General features: G+C 40.1%; 1 protein-coding gene across 2 annotated transcripts; it reads right to left on the bottom strand.

Annotated features, from left to right (window-relative positions):
- Positions 1–20,701, bottom strand: LOC117435117 (TNF receptor-associated factor 6-like). Of its 2 annotated transcripts, none has more exons than XM_034058066.3 (8): positions 20,579–20,701; positions 17,761–18,136; positions 16,429–16,719; positions 13,053–13,203; positions 12,239–12,397; positions 10,109–10,180; positions 6,433–6,510; positions 1–3,033 (listed from the first exon to the last, which is right to left on the bottom strand). In XM_034058066.3, the coding sequence occupies exons 3-8, from the start codon at positions 16,716–16,718 to the stop codon at positions 2,116–2,118; spliced, it is 1,668 nt and encodes a 555-aa protein (XP_033913957.3). In that variant the 5' UTR covers position 16,719; positions 17,761–18,136; positions 20,579–20,701; the 3' UTR covers positions 1–2,115. The 2 variants fall into 2 exon arrangements, with proteins under 2 accessions (XP_033913957.3, XP_058858791.1); XM_059002808.1 differs by lacking the exon at positions 20,579–20,701 and adding an exon at positions 19,969–20,055.
- Between the last annotated feature and the right edge of the window lie 1,285 nt (positions 20,702–21,986).

The raw sequence follows: 21,986 nt of genomic DNA, 5'->3' as shown, positions 1-21,986 counted from the left end.
TTTAGAAAAAGAAGATTTTATTGTGTGCCGCTATTTTCTGGAATAAAGGGATCTGTAGATAAAATAGTATTTAAAATATTGGAGACCATCCTGTTGAAGATCACGAGGTGGTCTCAGCACAGGTTTGTCACATCATCAAGTGTCTTTCAAGGATTCATCATGATAATTACAATGACCACTGAAGGAAAATGTAACAAATGAGAGACTGCACGATGTTCACTTCATCGGAGCGAGCTGGGTTTGAATCTCACCAAGGTGAAATGAGTTTATTGCCCACAATCAAGAATTTCCCCAGTTTAGAATGAGAGGTGTCCTGGACTGAATGGCAAGGGGTGTTCAGATCAGGACTGAGGTGCACTTGCGGAGCAATTTCATTGAAATAAAAAAAATCCATGTACCACAGATGTACACTGCATCTGTCAGTCACATTGAATGGACAATGACAATCAGCCAAGGGTCTGTATGGCTGGATTTCAATTAAAGCACACAGCAGTGTGGAGTAGTGGTTAGGGCTCTAGACTCTTGACCGGAGGGTCGTGGGTTCAATCCCCAGTGGGGGACACTGCTGTTGTACCCTTGAGCAAGGTACTTTACCTAGATTGCTCCAGTAAAAACCCAACTGTATAAATGGGTAATTGTATGTAAAAATAATGTGATATCTGTATAATGTGAAATAATGTATAATGTGATACCTTGTAACAATTGTAAGTCGCCCTGGATAAGGGCGTCTGCTAAGAAATAAATAATAATAACTAATGAATCTGCTCTGTGGATTTTATCCAGTGTTTATATAACTCACTGACCAACAATAAATGACATTGTTTAGTAATGTAATATTAACATTCTGTATTCATTAAAACACAGGCACTAAAATAATGTCAGTAAACATTCAATATGAAGGTGCTCTTATTAAAAACAGACTGCATGTAAATAGTTATAGAGGGATTAAGAAGTCAACATTTGCAGTGCTCCTGGCAAGTGCTGAGCAACACGATGTAATGGCACTGCAGTATGTTGTTATTGCTTATAGTACTTGGGTCAATTGCAGCGTACCTTTTAAGTAAATTATTATGTGAATTTAGAGACTGTCAGTGCTTGTTCCATTTAAATGAGTTGCACACACAAACACTTTTGTTCTGTATGTGCAAATCACATCAGCCACCATAGAATATCGTACTTTAATGTACTGTTATGGTATTTAATACAACATTGCAACCCTTAGAAGTTTTTCACTGGCTATTTTGCATGTTAATGCGCAGTTTCTTTTCCAATGCATTTGCTGTGCTTAATTGTTATTGTTTTTACTCTGCTTTACCATCCCTCTCTGTGCACAGTGCTTAACTCTGCTTTACCATCCCTCTCTGTGCACAGTGCTTAACTCTGCTTTACCATCCTTTAATACATAATATTATACTGTGCAAGCTGGAGTCTATTTTATTTAAAACTGTTACTTTATTTTAGTCCTTGTGTCTCTTGGTAGGTTACAGTGTTAGGAATTTAGTATCTGAATATTAAAAAGGAATTGCAGGGAAAAAACAAAACGTATAAAAGAGGGGGGAAGAATGTCGCTGAAATACATGCGCACTACAAGGCACAAGAAATGTTTCTTAAAATTGTGTAAGACTGGGGTTTATTTTGTATATACCGGTCTATGGGTTGATTCCCATGATCAGCCTGACTTGTTCCACTTGTTGATATTGGCTAAACTCATTTCCCGGATCTTCGTATTAATTAGCACATTGCAGTCGGAACTCATTTAGTTCAGTTGTTTGGCATGCTTCTGAACCGCGAATTAAACCATTAAAATTACAAGCACTGTAATTGACCCAAAGAACATCCTGCAGTGTTTACAAAAAAACATCACTATCTTTGCTGTATCCTGGGCTTGTATGTAGCAAATCAATATATTTTTAAAAAGGAAATAGGTAAGCAAATTTATATGATTGATGTTTCCAATTACAATACACAACCTCCATCATACAACTGCATAGCGTTTGACCTTGAGTATTTATCACATCGAATCAGCCCCGTACTGACATTGTGTAATATTGTTTCTTGTCTTTAATATTGCTGAAACACCAGTGACTCAATATCACCCCCTGCTGAACCTCCATGTTAAACAGGGGGCTCTGTGCCCCTGGGCTGAAACCCCTCCCTGCGAATGCTGCTCACATCGAGGCGCGGGGTGACCTCGCAGCGCACCAGCAGTGCATCGTCCCGCACGTACTCCCTCTGCCGCAGGGCCTGTAGGTGCATGAAGGTGACGTAGCCGAAGCCCTTGGGGTTGCGCTGGGCGGTGGGGCGCTGGAAGGCCAGGAGGTCCGGCTTAGTATCCATCACCTCCTCGTGGTTCTGCTGGACAACACCTTCAGTCTGGTCCAGGATGGAGAGGCGGATAGTTCCCTGGAAGGGCCAGGGCAGTTGGCTGTCGTACTTGCCCTGCATGGTGTGCACGAACAGGGAGATGTAGTTGGCGCAGCGTGGAGCACTGGGAGTCTGCAGGTGGAGCCGAAGGCAGAGCTTGTAGCCCGGCCGGCCCGTGTAGAAGCCAGGGCTGTGGATGACCACAGGCTGCTCGGACTCCTGGTTGCTCAGGTAGCTGGAGAAGTTCTCCAGCTTCCACACGTAGATGCCATTACACTGCTCCGCCTCCAGCTCGCTCACCTTCTCCTCCAGCGTGCGCACCTGCCTCTTCAGAGTGCCCACCTGCGCGCTCTGCGTCTCCTTGATAGCCAGCAGCTCCCGGATCTGGTGGTCCTGCCGGACTAGACGGGCCTCCAGCTGCTGCAGGGTCTCACGCTGGTCCTGCAGGGCCGCAGAGCTCTGGCACTGGAGAGAGGGGGCTGCAGCAGCAGCCCCAGCCAGGGAGAGAGGCAGGGGGATGGTCCCGGCCGAGGGGGACGGGGCGAAGTGGAGATCAGAGCTCTCTGGAAGATGAGCGGGCATGCGGTTATCGAGCAGGAACTGCGCCATCAAACGTAAGTGCATCTGCGTGTAATCCTGCATGTGCTGCGCCAGTTTGTTTCGCTGCATCTGCAACAAAAGATGAAAAATTAATGGACAAGTAAACAGAAAATAACAGAACTTCATTATAAAAGTGTCCAATCATAAGGCCTTAGAATACGTGGAGATTGCCTCATTAACAAGGGGCCAGATTTAACTAAGTGAATAATGAACGATCTTCTAAGACCTTCATAACTATTAAACACTCAATGGTAAAATCTGTAAAGTTATTTTCTTTGACAAACATTTCGACTAGATGCAATGTCTATATCTGGTAATTACTATACATCTAACAAAACCCTTTACAATTTTTTAACAAAGGTGTTTATAATTATTTACTGATAAAACATACATTTTGAACACAAATCAGCAACTGTTCTCATTTGAATGTGCTGAGCAGCATATAATGTTGTTCATGTAAATGTTCTGAATTTAAGGGACCTATCATGGCAGAATCGGCACTGCTATACTGTTAAAAACACTTCAATAATATTAATTTTTGGGGGGCTGAATTCCCTGTGGTTGTGCTGCAAAATGATCTGAAGTCAATTTGTGTTACGATGTACACAGGGGCAGTGCGAGGCGGAAGACTGAGCAATTGCTCAGGAGATTTATTTTTATTTTTTAACCAGAACTTTGAATGTGTTAGTATTGTACTCATTTAAAAACATGCGCAGATTCAGACCAGTTCACATCGGTTCACGTCAACCAGTCAGAAAACAAACATCAATCCACACTTTTGACATTTGAGACGTTCTTTTATTTATTTTAAATAAATAAATTAATTAAAAGAGAGAGCTGTGAGTGTTTACGTCCCACCCCAATCACTTCTGATAGCCACTCCATAGCTGCCAAAAGACTCTCGGGGTCAAGTGCAGCGTACCAACTTTAGTCCACTTGATGTGTCTAACTAGTGGATTAAGCAGGTTTAGTCCACTAAAGTTAGTACACCCGCCAATCTCAATTGCAGCGTACCAGAAGTTAATCATTACAGGTGGATCATCTGCTAAATGAAACTAAACAAGATCCTGATTGCAGCGTACCAAATCAGATTTGTGATGATCCTGTTCAAGTGGATTAACTTAGTACTGTGAAGGATAAGACTAACTTAGTACACTGCTGAATTTTGCATTATTTTGAGATGTGTTTCGATGTTTGAACAGAAGCAATATTAGTTGGCTAAGCACAATAGATTGATTGTGAAACTATTAAAACATGAAGATGACAAATATGTTTATAATGATAGAAATAAAATGCTTATATATGAGATTATCTGTACAATATGTTATTATTGTTTTGGGGTATGAAGTCAGGATCACTGTGCTGCAGCAGTGGTCCAGCAAGCCACCATGGGGACAACAGCACAGACTCAGGGTAGAGGAGGAAAAATAGCTGTACAATTTTGTACTATACAATAAATCAAATCAAAACACGTCATGTCTTTGCAGAATTAGATGCAGAATAGCCACTAAATGACAGTGGACTATATTGTAAGAACACACACTCTTTGTCGATGCAAAGTGCTATGAGGCTTTCATGCAGCCATGGCAGCCTTAATGAGAAATATGAATTCTCAAAGCACAAGATATCAGACAACAAAGCTGGGTCACTTAGGAGGGAATGGCTCAGTTATCTTGGTTGCTTTATTCAGCAGTTGATTACTCAGCTGTTGAGTACTAAAACCAACTGAACTCGGTGTATTCATGTTGCAAATGTAATCAAGCCGAATACAGAAAGCAAGTTAGACTCGTCTTTAAATAGAAATCCTCTGCTATTGCAAATCAGTTGCAAGTATTTTGCCATTCTGTTCTGTATACAAGAACACAGCCAGAATGATGTTATGAGAAACATCTACAAACATCTTCAAAGCTTTTTGCTCCAGTGCAAAATGTGCTCCACTTTATCTACTGCAAATAAACTCCAGCTAATTCTCCAAAACGGTTTAAGTGGGGGAAAAAAAAAAAAAAAGATGATATAAAGTATATATATTTTGTTTTCTCTTTTCCATACCTATGTTGTCTATTGCTAGATTTGCACCTTTAAAAACGTTTACAATTACAGTGGAACGTCGCATATCTGACTGTCACATAACTGATCAATAGCAATCAGCCTTTTGGTGCGTTTCTCTTTAAGAGAGGTGGGCTGTGTGCGCATGTCAGTCAGCTTCGTGTAGCAGTCACGTTTCAATACACCAGTCGAGAAAGCTTTTTTTCTGTGCAATGTGTTTATATGATGGAGGGCACACTTGCAGATATTGGCAGCGTGTTGTTGTAGCTTTTAAATGCATTTGAATTAAACAAAGCAAGCAAGCTTCATAAATGCAATGCTTACCGGCCGTTTGTTTAAAATAGCTGAAGCAATATTCAAACCGAGCTGCTTATCAGCTGTTGGCAATATCAAGAAAGAGTGCACAGTACCGTGACAGAGATATTAAGAAAGCAGAACCAGGGAGGCAGGGACTGCTAGAGTTAAGAAAGAAGCCATCAGTTGCAGGTTACTGTACATTTACCACTTGTTTTGTATATATATATATATTTTTTTTAAAAAAAAGCTTTGCGTGGAGATGGCTTAAAGCAAAACGCATAGCAACACTGTGTTTTTGTAGCCTAATTAATCTCGTTTACGTTTGCTTACTTTTAAAGCAAAAAATGTCCCCATGTTTAAAGCAGTTTGCGTGTTGTTTTTGTTCACTAACCTATTTATGGATGTGTAAATGCTTTTTCTATAGATGTTTGCAAATCTGACTTTCACATATCCGCCTATACCCCAGTCCACAGGGGGTCAGATATGCAACATTGTACTGTACTTCTAGAAAATCAGAAGCAAATTTTGCTCTGGAGCAAAAAGCTTTGAAAAAACACCCTGTTGCTGTATTAGCTAAATTCATTTCACAATTTACAGGTTTATCAACGTTTTGATAGGGAGTTGGAATAATAGCAATCAATTACAACTTAAAGGTGGGGGGGGGGCAGCTAGCACTGCCACTGTGTGTACTGATGACATCACATGTAGATATTCTCAGGCTACAGACATCTAAGACAACGGTGAAACAACCCCCCTCAGTCCAGGATACTGACGTTAACCTTGTACCCGATTGAAATAATATATGGTTTGCTATAATGTGGGCATCTATTACATCTGCAAATGCAAGTTAACACACATTGTTTGCTAAGTTATAACCTGTTTAAAGGCATCATTTAAATTCTGTTTCTTTTCATATGGAACCCAATAGTAAAACACAGGTAAGACTGTTGTAAAATGATACAAAAGCCTATTTAGCAGGATTAGTTTGAAAGTACAACATTATGTATGCATGTACTTTGCCTGTCTTTCGTACAATTGAAACAATAAGAAAGTGGGATCACTGAAGTGCTGGAGCCTTGCAGCAGGGATGCAGGCGAGGCTGGACCCTGCTTTCCAGAAGCTCACCTTCTCAGGACAGCCGAAGGAGCTGAAGGTACAGGCGACGGGGGCCTGAGGACAGTCCATTTCACAGTGATACTGCAGCTGGAACACAAACACACACAAGAGCAGTGAGCATGCAGGCCTCCTACTGGACATTCGCATAGAGGAGAACAACAGCTCTCTTTACAACAGCTCTTTGCAGAGATGAAACAATTCCTTGTGCATCTTGAGCACAACCACCAAACATTTCTCAATGATATTGGGAATTAATACATGGGCCTTATTCACAAAACATTAACCCTTTGCGGTCCATTGTCAGACTGGGTCCGACATTGCAATTATTCCTCACTGGGTCCGACATCATTATAGCAACGCAATAAACAGGTGTTTAGTCGTTTTTTCTCCGGAAAAAGCCGAGAAAACCATTCAATTGCCGAGTGGGAGCGACAGGAGCCGAGACAAGTCGAAAAAAAAAAAAAAGGCGTATCTCATGAATAGTCATACATGGTATCAGGTATCAGATAACGGGGCGTTCATAGTAAACAAGCTGGCTGAGTGTGTCAGCGCACAGAGACTATCATGGACATTTGTAGAGCTTTTTTCAGATGTTATAGTAATAAAATAATGACTTGGATCGCATTATTGAGGAGTTTGGTGATAAAACGAGTGATCCGGAGATGATCGATCGGTATGTACGATTATTATTATTATTATTATTATTTATTTCTTACATAGGTAAACGCTATAGCAAACGAAAGGGTGGGGCGGGGCTGGAGATGCCTAGCGAGTGCTTTGTTGATATGCAGGGCCATTTAAACCCGTTTGACTGTGAAAAAAAATACTTTAAACAGCGCGTATAAAATTAACTGCGCGTGTGAAAATTAATTAGACCTGGCGTGCCTGACGCGCACTTAATAAATGGACTGCAAAGGGTTAAGGACTGTGACTTAAAAGAGGAGTCCCATTCTAATCAAACTGAGTGTTTAACCCTTTGCGGTCCGTTGTCGGACTGGGTCCGACATTGCAATTATTCCTCTCAGGTCCTTTGTCGGACTGGGTCCGACATCATTATAGCAATGCAAAAAACGGGTTTCTAGTCGTTTTTTCTCCGGAAAAAGCCGAGAAAACCATTCAATTGCCGAGTGGGAGCGACAGGAGCTGAGACAAGTCGAAAAAAAAAAAGGCGTATCTCATGAATAGTCATACATGGCCCTGGTATCAGATAACGGGGCGGTCGTAAGTAAACAAGCCGGCTGCCTGTGAATCAGCGCACAGAGAACACGGACATTTGCAGAGCTTTTTTGAGATTATAGTAATAAAATAATGACTTGGATCGCATTATTGAGGAGTTTGGTGATAAAACAAGTGATCAGGAGATGATTGATCGGTATGTATGACTATTATTTTTATTATTATTTATTTCTTACATAGGTGAAAGCGATAGCGAACGAAAGGGTGGGGCGGGGCTGGAGATGCCTAGTGAGTGCTTTGTTGATATGCAGGGCCATTTAAACCCGTTTGACTGTGGAAAAAAATACTTTTAAACAGCACGTCTAAAATTAACTGCACGTGTGAAAATTAATTAGACCTGACGTGCAATTAATAAATGGACTGCAAAGGGTTAAAAACATTCTTATGTTAAACAGTGTTAAAATTAGAATTAGCTAATAAACCATCTCTAAAACAGTTAAATAAACTGCAAATGTAATTTCATGAATCAAAATGGGTGTTGAAAAACACAGCCTTTAACAAAACATTCCTTAATGTTTTAGGAATAGCTGAGAACCCACCTTGCACCTTTCCCAATGTTTCTTTTGAAAACAGTATATACATGAATACATGATTAAAAAGATTCACGACTGTTTTGTTACAGTGTCAAAGGTTTTTTTTTTGTTTGTTTTTTTTTGGGGGGGGGGGGGGTATTTATTTATTTTTAAAAGGAATTTCTGGTTTAAAAGGTGCCTTTTATCTGTTATACTGTATGTGTTTATTTAGTTTATTTTAATTTGGTGCATGACATACAGGGTTAACTGTAAACCCTGCATACTATTACCCAGTTCCTGTACACATCTCCAGATGTACTACTAGAAGCAGGAGGGGCACACCAGACTGGGTACACATCTCCAGATGTACTACTAGAAGCAGAAGGGGCACACCAGACTGGGTACACATCTCCAGATGTACTACTAGAAGCAGAAGGGGCACACCAGACTGGGTACACATCTCCAGATGTACTACTAGAAGCAGAAGGGGCACACCAGACTGGGTACACATCTCCAGATGTACTACTAGAAGCAGGAGGGGCACACCAGACTGGGTACACATCTCCAGATGTACTACTAGAAGCAGAAGGGGCACACCAGACTGGGTACACATCTCCAGATGTACTACTAGAAGCAGGAGGGGCACACAGCTCTAGATGTACCACTAGAAGCAGGAGGAGCACACCAGACTGGGTACACATCTCCAGATGTACTACTTGAAGCAGAAGGGGCACACCAGACTGGGTACACATATCCAGATGTACTACTAGAAGCAGAAGGGGCACACCAGACTGGGTACACATCTCCAGATGTACTACTAGAAGCAGAAGGGGCACACCAGACTGGGTACACATCTCCAGATGTACTACTAGAAGCAGAAGGGGCACACCAGACTGGGTACACATATCCAGATGTACTACTAGAAGCAGAAGGGGCACACCAGACTGGGTACACATCTCCAGATGTACTACTTGAAGCAGAAGGGGCACACCAGACTGGGTACACATATCCAGATGTACTACTTGAAGCAGGAGGGGCACACCAGACTGGGTACACATATCCAGATTTACCATTCAAAAGAAACCTAAACAATTGTCTGGCTATAGCTATGACAAGTATGACTTGACTATATATTATATTTGACTAACAGAAAAGTATAACAACATTTTAAAATAAACTCACACTAGGAACAACACCTTATTAAAATAAAATATATTTATTTTGGTGTAAAATGCCCAAGATGTCTTAATTATAACTCAAGTTATTAGTATCAGGTACCCTAAAAATCTTTAGCCATTCAGAATTCAGAATTTATTTTTCTATTAAAAACAAACAACCTGTAAAACCACCTACTAAGATTCTGTGTTGATGGTTACCTTTACATGTTGAAGATGTCTAAATACTTACACTAGGATATAAACAACAGCAGCTAACAGCAGCAGCTTCCAACAAGATGCTGTGGTTTATAGAAACTATCTAGCGACATGTTAGTGGAGAGAATTCAGTTGAAAAACTTTCAGCTGTTTATTGTAGAATATTTAATTATAGCCCAACACGTGCAGGCACCAATATTCTGTTCTATATTACAATTTAACTAAAAACTCCTGTAAGTTAGGTGGTTGTCAACACAAGTACTGGCATCTCTAAAGTGTACACCTTCAGGAACCAGTTTTGTTATCTGATCAAAAGCAAAAGGAGGCTAATGAAGCAGTAAACTGTTCTGTCAGGATACCCAGTGCTGGTACAGGGTCATTTTTACAAAGCACTGGAAAAACCCAAGCAGAGAAACAAACACATGCAATTCTTTATGAGGTACCCTCTCCTCTACTTTCCCAAATGTACATCAACCAAAATGGAAGCGAATCTCTTGGATTCCTCACACAGCCCTGCAGAGGAGGAGGCAAGAGTCCAGATCTCTCCCCTCCCACTCATCTTACCTGCTCCCGGATGAGCTCCGTACTGCAGTAGTCACACACCACGTTTGCTAGGGGGCACTCCTGGTCATGGTACTGTCAGGCAAACACAGAAAAGCAAGTTTTAGAAGTGATCCTACAAGTGCTTGCTTTAATTCAAGCTTTCCAAGGCCACTCCGCTGGCTGGCTTGTGGTCTAAAAGGTCTACTTTGGGTGCATTCCTTTGGCTCTTGCAGGAAGCAGAAGAGTCAATATAAGCTCCAGTTACACACTCTGTCTGCAAGCATCAGCCCTGTACCTCCTCTCATCCAAGCATTCCTTTAGCAAGCCTCTGACTGCTAGAGGTGCTGCAGCTCTGCTGGTGAAACCATGGTCTGACAAACCAGTTATTATACAGACCTGTACACCCGAGTCATATCCTTATCTAATAACAGTTATAAAACATATTCCTGCAATTCACCCTGTGTATAGTGTGCTCTGATTGGATCTCCTTTAGCCCTGATTTGTATTGCATCCTGAACACTGGGCATTTCATGCCCAAATCCCCCTTTTTGAACAGTACATTTTTCTTAAAGATTCTTCAGGAGGGAAACCTACAAACCTGTAAACGAACTGGAGCCCCATACTGAATCCAACCTAATGTGTCAAATGATACCAAGCGCATCCTTATACTGTGCTAAAGGAATGAATCAGACTTGTTACAAAAAAGTCGACCTTTTCAGCATCCTGCTGTAATATTATTTTCTCGTTACAATTCATGAAAAAAAAAAAAACAATGCAATAAGGATTGAGACTATATGAACATAATTTCAACATTGTATTTAACATGTAATCAACGAAACTACAAAAGGATAGCCACAATAGTAGTACAGTATTTCATGTTAGATTTCAAAATGTCACATTTTTTCATGGAAAACTACAAAGCGGTATGTAATTCAATATGTTAAAGTACTATTTTTCAGTAGGTTTCATTTGACTTTAGGAAGCAAAATAAGTTAATTCTATAGGGTGATGCAAAACATTTGGCATAACTGTACACACACCATATTCAATATATTTAGTTTTAGTATTGTAATGTACAAAACGGTTACTTTTATCTTTCCATTTGTTTTAAGTATGCACCTGTAAATTGTATGTTAACTCATTTTTAACCTATTTTAATGTAGGCATATTAACAGTGGGAGGCAGGGTGGCAAATGGGTTATAGTATAGAGGGTTACAGACTAGTACGTGGGATTGATTTAGTTAATTTTATAGCTAATATTGCGTTCCTTTTTTTGATATCCATATGCACTGGTTTGGTGCTTTTTTGTACTGAATATGTCATCACTGTGTGTGCTTTATTATGTTATTCACTTGCTTATTTAGAATCCCATTAACTTCTCCACCTAGGAACCCGGTATCACTTAGACTGATAAGCCTGTTAATTGTCTGTTTTGTATAGAAAGTCTGCTTTGCAGCTGCCACATCATATTCTTCAATTAACTGTAAAGAAGACTTGTGCATCTTGAGCACAACAAGAAGTTTCTGCTGCCCAATTAAACAAAATTCCTTTAGAACTTGCCATGTTTTCATGAATTTCTACGTATTAATTTGCATGAACTAGCAAATCTAGAGTATTTTTGAAATTCGCATAATAGCTAAATGTATGTGAATGAAGCCTATTTCCACTGGGCTAAATCACACATTAATTTAAACGTTTATTTAGCGAATTAACAGCTCCAATGGAAACATAGCCAATGACTCAGACTTAGAGCCTTTTTTGATATATATTTCTCCAGAAAAAAACATGAAACATTCTAAATATTTGTCATTTATTTCCTTTAAAAGAACCCAAACTCCTGGAAGCCAATCACGACTTTTCCTGTTTGATGTGTATTTGATGTCAACTTATTCCTTCATGCCACATCTTGTATCTGCAAGGAGCGCCCCATACATTTTCTTCACTAACAGCTTCAAATAAATTATCATTAAAAAGAAAATCAATCAATCAATCAATCAATCACTTTACCATAGTGTGCATTTTTCATACAGGAAAATCTTAGACCTACAAAATGATGGCATTCTGCATTAGGTAAGATTTACTGGAAATGTTTTGCTGCACTATGTACTTTAAGACAGTGAAACCAAAAAAAGCCAGCGTGTGGTGCTCACCTGGAGCTCCTCGAACACGATGCAGGAGGCACAGTTCTGGCAGCTGGTCACGCGGCGTGGGCACTCGTGCTTCATGTGCTCCTCCTGCTGGCTCCTCCACACAGCAGTGTGGCACAGCGGACACTCCACAGTGGCAAAGACACACTGAGACACATGCGTCTGGGGACAGGCCCGGGAATGCACAGAGCACACGTCAGTAAAACAAGACTGAGGGAACTCCGGGTCATCACAATTGGATAAGCAGTCACAGGTAAAAGAATAGTAGTTTTAGTGAACAAAAACAAAGCATCCCTGGGAGCATTATCTAAGGGGAAAGTCATATCAGATGGAACAGTCTGTAAGCATGATGTAAAAGGGACAGGTGGATAAGCCAAAATAAAGCTGTTCAATAGAAAAGCAAATGAGTTGGAAAATGTTTATTGGTTGCCAACTGTTTCCTTAAATATCTTTGTCCAGCCACAATGAAGCAACACTTGAGTGATAATTCTCATCTAATTGTTCCATGTCAATGGTTGTTCTTATTGAGAAAGTGCACTTAAGTGATCACTCACACTTATGTTGCTTCTGAATGTGTGGGAGTGATGTGTTTTAGCTGTTCATAAACAAAAAATTGAAATAAAAGTTACTGCATTAAGTAGCTGAGCTACTGCAATATGCTGTTTAATTAATAGGTTTCAATGCTCAAAATAAATATGCTGCTCTAATTTATACAAAAAAAAAATGTTATTCTGTACGCTGCAAAACCAAAAATAAGACCTATATAAACTGCACTCGTCAAAAATGCAACAACATCCAAACCCGCAGTCTGACCCACCTCTAGGTGGCGCAACTCCATCTTGTGCATGCAGCCCTCATTGGGACAGCACACCGTGAGGGACAGAATCTCTCGCTTGGCAAAGTTATCAGGAAACAGCTGGTTCTCCAGCAGGACCTCATTGTCCACCGGGCACTTCTGTCCTGCATCCCTGAGAAAGCACAGACAGCAAGCACAGGTCTGAGAACAATTCAGAATCACACAGCTATACAGGGAAGCACCAGACAGCAAGCACAGGTCGATGAGCAGTTCTTAAAGTGACAAAATATTTTGCATTTTACATTTTCATTAGCTACATAGATTTTGAATGTGCAGTTTTTAAGAACACTATCATAGCATTAAGAAATGCTTTAGGATACAGAATGTTCTTATTTTCCATGCCTTAAGGGACGCTCACACCAGACGCGATGCAGCACCAGGGTGCATCACAAACAAAGTAGAAGCTATTCTTTTCAATCAAGTCCTTCACACCGAAGCCAATCAGGTAAAAGTGAGAGGGTTCCTTTCCCAAGAGAAGACGGCCCGCACACAATTAACAAACTAGATGGAAGAAGAAAAGCTCATCTACCATGTATCTGACCATCCAGAGCTATACAATACAACACTTACTATTTACCGGGATGCAAACCAAAACGCCAATGCATGAGGGCTGTCTAGATGGGACAATCGGGCAAGTGAATATTTACGTATATGTCAATGTGAGCTCCTTTAAGAAACTTCTCTGATTGAAAAAGCATTTTGTTGCATTTATTTCCAGGTACTCCGCAGGGTTTCTGTGTGCATCGAAACAGCTTTTATTTTTTTAAACGGCACCCTTCACTTTTTGTCTTTATAGGGGAAGCCTGCCTTCGGTGTGAACAGGGGTCTGCGGCAACACAATGCGAGGCACAAGGAGGCAGCACGCATTTCGCAGCCAGTGTAAACGCCCCTTTTATTCTCTGGAAAGCTGTTGCACTTCCTGGGTCAATTCACCTTGGTGTCTTCTGGGTCAAAACCATGTGACTGGCTGAATGCTTTGTCAGTCAATAAGGGATGTAGCTGGTTGGTTAATGACAGGAAAGAAGCTGTTGATGGGGTGGGGACAATTTGACCAAGAAAGTGCAATGCCATTTGAAAGCTTGGCTTGCAAACAGAGATTTCTTTAACAAGAGCAGCAGCAGATATCATGATTTAAAATCAAAATATTTCTTTAACATGTGCTTCTTTTAAAATTGCAAATTTGAGACCTATATAATGAATGGAAGTGCATAGCAGGTAAGAATTTATGGAATTATTTTGTTAGCTAAATGATAGTTGCAGCTAAAAACGTAATGTTACAATATGCCTGCCACCCTGCCTGCAAGGATAATAGAAAAATACACAAGATATTATTTGATCAGGCATATTAAAAATGAAATCCAAGCATATTTGGGCTTTTTCTTTATCAGCCAATCAGTGTTAAGATTAATTAATTCCTTTAGAATTTACAGTAACAAAAAAGATTTGAACCACAAAGATTACATTTACTGACATTACTGATGAAGGCACTAGCTGAAAAAGATCTACTTTCTTAGATGTTATGCACTAACAAAGTTATTAATTGCTGGAAATATATTACGAAACATTTATGTATTGATCTTCTGTAAAGATACTTAAACACCTTTAAATTTTATTTATATATTTTTTTAAGTTGTAGCTAACAAAATAGTTTCAAACAATGTTTCCACCAAGGACATCCATTCATTAAATAGGTCTCAAATGTGTAGTTTCAAAGTGTTTAATACTCAAACACACAAGTTTTTTAAATTTTAAAACAGGATATATGGTACAACACTAGGTTTGTAAGCCATGCTTTCAGTCTTGCACTCCCTGTGAATCTGGCTCCTTTCCTGTCAATAAGCAATCTGCTGCTTACTGCACCCTACTGACTTGCATGCATTCTGCCAGTAACATGTTTTGACCCAGAAGACACTGCTGCATAATACTTGCAAAGCTCTCGGGGGCGTGGGGACCCGCATCTTTTACGCACGGATCGTTTGTTGGGACTCTCGGGTTTGCAGTTGTCTGCGTCCCAGGGACTTGACGCGGGCATCCCCACTGCAGATATATATATATAGGGAGCTGCACCCTGTTCAATTAAGCTGCGTTGTGTGAGGTGCAAGCTTTGTAATGTTGGCAGGCTCTTACTCTGCATTGCAATTCCCCCTTTGGAGAACTGAAAAACATGGACCTGGATACGTCTTCAATCGGAGCAGACTGAAGAACTAAACACTATACTGAGTTGCACCCCCTTTCATCTGACCTCTTGTGTACGGTTGCGGGTTTTGCTGAAATCCATTTCAGGCTTTCTTGCTGACTGTTTCACAAACAACCAGTAGATTTTACAGTAGTTTATTTTCCAAATGACCATAGCTACATACAGTATCTGCCCGTCACATCTGCCCTAACCGTTTATCCGCCATGATCAACCTTGTCAGCAACGTTAGTTTATTATTGAGCAGATAAGATTAGTTCAGAGACTGTAGATCCCACCAAAGTTTTCGTACACTGTGTTGTATGAGCTCCGTGCGCTGCCAGTGCTGGTAGTGTCACGTGAGCTGTTCAGTGTGTTGATATGTAAATAAATCCTGTTCGCATGCGGGGCATATCAACTTCAACCTCCGTCTCGATCTTCTGCCTGTCACTCAGCAGTGAATGCACACTCAAACAGCAGACTGCTACTCTGTCACAAGCATTAATACCCTGAATCTTTCTAAACAAGAGATTTAGGGGAGCTCCCTAATAAAAGCTGACTCTGAAAACAATAATTGTGCGAATGTAGTAATGGTTACAGCTGTGTAGAATGGTATTTAAAACAGGATTCATTCATCCTACTTTTTACATATCCACCCTTACTCTGGTCCCAGCGCAGTCGGATATGCGACGGATTACTGCATATAGAGAAAAAGAATGAAATTAGGTCATTTTAAATCTCCCAACTACTAGCTGACCATATTAAATAGGTTTAAAAAAAAAAACAAAAAAAAATCTCCCCCCGATTTAAGTTTTTTTTTAGCTGAGTCCTAGACCTTAATGGGAAAAAGTTTTGGAGAGCCCTGATTGGTCAAACCTGCATATTTGAGACCTATGTAACTAATGGAAGTGCAAAAGGGCTAAGCTTTATGGAATTATTGTGTTAGCTACAATTACTTGTATTTATTTTTTGCAAAACAATATCATTTGGTCCATCTTAGTTGCATTTACGTTTTAATTGAAAGCTAGGAGTTTCAATTCAAATAAAAAAAAAATCTCTTACTTTTTCTATGATAACTTTGTTTTTGTAAATGAAGGTTTTTGTAACAGCGAGTGTCTCTCTATCCTAGCTTGTAGAATCTCCCCGCTCTGCCCGGGGTCTCACCTGAGGGATTTTTCAATGCAGCCCTTACAGAATCTGTGTCCGCAGGGAGTCTGCACAGCCGCCCTCAACGCCATCAGACAGATGGGACACTCGTACTTGCTCTCCAGGGGCGGGTCGAACTCCACATCGTAGCCCTGCGTGTGCGCCTCTATGTCGGGGGTCTGGTGGTAAGAGGTCCCCACACTGGAACTCCCCATACTCTCCCCTTTCTCTGAGGAAATGCCCAGGACAGACAGCCCTCCGCAGCAGGTACTGTCCAGGCTGTCTGACTCTGTGTCACAGCTAGCCATCCTGAGGAAGACAGCAACGTTTCAATTTACAGAACACACTACTTAAATTACTTAATCAAACCCTTAATTGAACTAATAATGTGCTTAAATTAGACCTTTTCAATTGTTCTCAGCTCCTAAATGTTGCCGATTTCAAGTTATAGTTAACTTGAAATCTCAAACTGCTTAAAAGCTGAAAACAATTAACAAGGTCTAATTAATCTAATGAATAGTTAAGGGTTTAATTAAGTAACCAAGAACTCAGCTGGAATGAAAACCAGCAGACACATGGGGTCCCCCTGGACCAGGATTGGGAAACCCTGATCTATAGCGCCAAGAAAAGCAATTGTCACATGACTTCCATTTTCAGCATGACTCCTTCATGGAGCTAATGTTGACAAAAAACAGTTCTGCTGCTTTCAACTTCCTCAAATGTGCTGAACAGCACAATGGCAGGATATACTTCATGCATTTCCACACAGGAACACAATCCTACCATGTCTTAATAGAGATAGCGAACTTACTATAGCACTCGTGGTTTTATTTTATAACAAGTACGCTACATCAGAGAGAGACAAAGTATATACAAATCCCTACCACGGCTGCACTTAATTATTATTGAAAAGAACCTGCATGCACATTAAAGTCACAGTACAAAAGTGATACATGCAGGTGCAAGCAGTCTGCCTCACAAATCCCCAGATTGAGACATCAAATTCTGTATAACAGCAGTCATCTCGTGCAGTTTGGACAAGCAGGCCATGAAGCAAATATGAACTGCTCAAGCTGTGCAAAATGTTTTATTACAAGAGATTTAATTTATTATAAAAATTGCAAACATTGAACATGTTGCTGATTTTTAACTTCAGAATTGTTCTGTTGGACACCTGTACACAGGATAATATACTGAACTTCTGACAAATCCGCTACGCTGACTGGTTGATTTCTCATATGTGATTTCCAATCACAATAACGTATTACTCTTGGATCAATGGTTTATGTGAATTTGTACAGTACAAATGTGCCACTCCAGCACAGGATAAACAGCCATTGCGAAACTCACCCTCTAGGAAGAAGTCTGTCCAAATATAGCCTCAGACTTCGTCAGTCACTCACTCGATTCACCGGAAACCTCATCCCACCAGAAAAGCAGAGTTTGGGAAACCTTCTATCAGCACAATCGCCCTCAACACTTTGAAATATCCTTCCAATAATCTCTATTTAGCATTTCTCTTTTTCACCACCTAGTAGACATGTCATGTGTGTTTTACTGTTTGACATGTTTAGTTATTGCTCTGCTGTTTAAAGATGATCTTGTTCTTGTCCCTATCTGAAGGAGGAACAAAAACACCCTAAAAGCGTTCCTCCTTCAGCTGTTTTGTTCTTCACATACAGAGCTTTGCCAAGGTTTGTGTTTCAGCACATCTGCCACTGCGAACCTAAAAAACAAACAAGAAAGAGAAATTAAACACAACTCAGCAATGTAATAGCTACATGTGACCCAATGCAATAGGTTACACATGATCAAATGCAATCGCTAGACGTGATCCAATGCAATAGCTACACACATGATCTAGGGATGGGAATTTTAAACATATAAACTCCAAAGTGGTTAAACGTTGAATAATATTCTAGGACGCATAATCCGCCACGTTACAAATTTCAACAAATGCATATTTCTTTACTGTATTAATTTTAGTAATTTATCATCCTATACAGCAGTCCGTCGCGCACATATCCTACTGCTGTGGTGCCACAGGCGGATATTATAAAAAAAGAAGGGGGTTGGCAATTGCCTCCATGTAGCTTTTCTAATTGGTGCAACAAAAACTTTGTAGTTATGTCTTTAAGATGTTCAAACATTATTTGCCTATTTAAGGTTTCTTTGCTTGGACAATACTAACCAGGGCTGTCAATATACATCACTATGTAATATAAATAGTGTGTGTGTTTATGTAGATATTAAACGTTTAAATGCTGACACCTGCATAGCACTCAAACGTTCATAAAAATGTACCAAAAGCACATCCCTAACGTGATCCAATGTAATAGCAACATGTGATCTAATGCTTCTAGGAAGGAAAGTATGAGGCTGTCTGGTCCGGTGGTTAAAGAAAAGGGCTTGTAACCAGGAGGTGCCCGGTTCAAATCCAGGCTCACTCGCTGACTCACTGCTTGACCTTGAGCAAATCACGTAACCTCCTGACTCACTGCTTGACCTTGAGCAAGTCACGTAACCTCCTTGTTCTCCGTCTTTCGGGTTAGACGTAATTGTAAGTGACTCTGCAGCTGATGTATAGTTCACACACTCTAGTCTCTGTAAGTCGCCTTGGATAAGGCATCTGGCTCCACATGGCACATTAACATTTATGTTTTATACTCTGACCAAGCAAAACATTCAAACTTGTGTTGGGCCAGTTGTTACCTATTTGATGTGGGTATCCTTGATTTAACAGCCGTTTTGTGTCAGTATTTCCATAACTCCACACAGTGAGAACTGCTTCACCAGAACCCCATTGCCATGATCTTGAACCGCTGCTTCACCAGAACCCCATTGCCATGATCTTGAACCGCTGCTTCACCAGAACCCCATTCCCATGATCTTGGACCGCTGCTTCACCAGAACCCCATTCCCATGATCTTGAACCCCATTCCCATGATCTTGGACCGCTTCACATCAGGTTACATGCAGTAACAGAAGTGCTAATTTGGGTCTTTGAAAAAAGCCAATGCTGTTTTGTAGCCGTTAATGCCATGAAATACCAAGCAACTTTCACACAACTTTTTTCTGGCAGCTGCTGAAGAAACTAGTTGAGCTTGAATTCTTTCTTTCATCAAGTTTCCTAAATTAAGACAATTTGGGCCAGCTGTGCTCACACTCTCTGGTGGCCACTATCAAGACTTTTTGAGTTGGTTCCTACCTCTCAAAGCTCACAACGCTAAATATTTAATGTCTGAGCTCTGTATCCAAACAGCACTCCTCAGGGCAAACTCAATGATTCGGAAGGTTTGTCTCCATCTAGTGGCCAACAACTACTCCAGGTACTGAAGTGATAATGGCTACTCTGGGAGTTAATCGTTTTGGGACCCAAGAAACCACAGAAGCAACAGTTCCGAGAAAAACACAAATGTTTCATTCAAGAATGACATGACAAAAAAGTAAGAAATCAGCTAATAAAAAAAAAAAATTAAACCTAAAAACTTGAATCCCCTGAATGTAATTCTTATATTCCCCATACCTAAATACAATCACTGGAGTCCAGGTACCTACTTGTGGCTTACCGGCTGGGTGTGGATGTACCTGTTGCGCTATCACACTGCACAGCAAGTACCTGCTTGTGGCTTACCGGCCTCTATAGCTGGTTGGGTATTTCCCCAACAAGCCGGCCCAATAGAAGCGTGTTTTTTTTTTTTTTTCCCCGACAGGTCACTATTACCCTCACTGTACTGTATTCAATTGTGTGGTTTAGCGTCAAGTTGTTAAAAACTTTTTTTTTTTTTTTTTTACAAATGACAGTTTTATTTAATCGTAACCATCTAAATAAGACCAAAATAAATGCCTAAACTTTATATTTAGGCTTCTTCAGCGTCCCTCCTTCTAGGACTCATAATGATACCATAGTATTTAAAGGAGTATTTTAATTATCAAGGAAATATACAGCGATAGATTCATTAATTATGATTAAGGCAGGGAAGGTATTCGGTAAACTCTCTTGATACGGGCAACGACTTTCCGGAACAGGAATGGGAACTTTTCTTTACCAAAACTACGCGCTAACAGAAACCAAACCAAACTCACTCCTTAACTGAAGAAAAAAACTGCGAGTTTACTTTCACGTTTTAACTGTACACATACACGTATTCATATCGCTCAGTCTTACCTGTTTAAACGACGCCCTTCAATCAGGAATTTCCTGGGGAAATCATCTTATTATTCATACCGTCCAAATAACGTCTCTTCCTGTAAATAGCATTTTCTAAACGGCAATGGTGAAGTAAGTCACAGCGCCGCCTGTAGTTGCGGAGGTTTGTTTAATAATCATGTTTAATTTACACTTCGTTTTTTCTTCAGGACTGTATGTTTATGTAGCGCTCTAAGCACTGGGGAAAAACACCCTGTTGTGTAATACGCCTCACTGTTACCATGTAAACCATTTTCTATAAGAAAATGTGTGTCTTTTTAATTTACAATGTTTAGCAATCTTAACATTTCTGCCAGTTTGAGTTCTTCCATTCGTTGTATGACATGGAAAGTGGATAACGTCAAACACCCAGATATAAAAAGTAAAACCCTCTATGGTAACATATATGTTTAAACGAATATTGTTTAAAAACAACACTCTAGTTAGCATTTTGCATCTTTATGCATGTATTTATGTCTGTATTTATGCATGTATTTATGTCTGTATTTATGTCTGTATTTATGTATGTATTTATGTCTGTATTTATGTCTGTATTTAGTAAACTTTTTTTGACTACTTGAATACTGATGTACAAAAGTCTTCCTGAAGCTTAATAGTAGTACAGTATTTCATTTTAGATTTCGAAATGTCACATTTTTCAACTTTTGTCAGTTTTTTGTGCAGTACATGAAAAACTATAAAGCAGTATATAATTCAATATGTTAACGCAACAGCAGGTTTCATTTGACTTTTTGAAGCAAATTTAGTTCATTCTATAGGGTGATGCAAAACGTTTGACCATAAAAACGTGTTTAAGTCCATGAGAAACATGCCTATCTGGGCAAGTCTTGAGGTCAGTACAGAAGTATGGTCTTGTGCAGGGGGCCCCAACTGATCTGGGCTGTAAGGACTTCTAGGAGCTACAGTTAGTTGGCCCTGGGGCTGAGTGGATCTGCCATAATTCTGTGACTTTCTCTGGTTTCAATGACTTTCCTAAAGGTCTTACAATCTGGTCACTTTTTTTACTCGTGTTATCTTTCTACAAGAAAGAATCTTCATTTCTTTCTCACAGAATTTAAAATCAGGATCCTTTATTCACAACGTATCAGTATATAAATCCAATGTTCTGTAGATGTAGCAGACACATACAAAAGAGCTGTATATGATGTTGTTTAGCCCCCCCCCCACACACACTACTATTTAAAATCATAACCATCATGTGTGTACCATAAAAATAAAAACCTCATCCAATAATTCAATCAAATGAATGAAAAAATGCAATTCCATGTAATAGGGAGCTGAAGTCTCCCCCAACCCACCCCCAACCACACCTCATTTTAAAATGAACTGTTTGCCTGTTTCGTACTCAAATCCCATAGAAGTTAAC

This window comes from Acipenser ruthenus, chromosome 28 (assembly GCF_902713425.1).
Source record: "Acipenser ruthenus chromosome 28, fAciRut3.2 maternal haplotype, whole genome shotgun sequence".
In the NCBI taxonomy this organism is placed as follows: domain Eukaryota; kingdom Metazoa; phylum Chordata; class Actinopteri; order Acipenseriformes; family Acipenseridae; genus Acipenser; species Acipenser ruthenus.
This window is presented reverse-complemented; position numbering and strand designations above follow the sequence as displayed.

What these genes read in the sequence shown, in the direction of transcription:
- LOC117435117 (XM_034058066.3), bottom strand. Translation starts at nt 16,718, where the DNA reads ATGGCTAGCTGTGACACAGAGTCAGACAGCCTGGACAGTACCTGCTGC. An exon ending in TCGTGTTCGAGGAGCTCCAG is followed by an intron (nt 10,181 to 12,238) that starts GTGAGCACCACA and finishes TTTGCCTGACAG; the next exon opens with TACCATGACCAGGAGTGCCC. An exon ending in CCTTCGGCTGTCCTGAGAAG is followed by an intron (nt 3,034 to 6,432) that starts GTGAGCTTCTGG and finishes CTTTTGTTGCAG; the next exon opens with ATGCAGCGAAACAAACTGGC.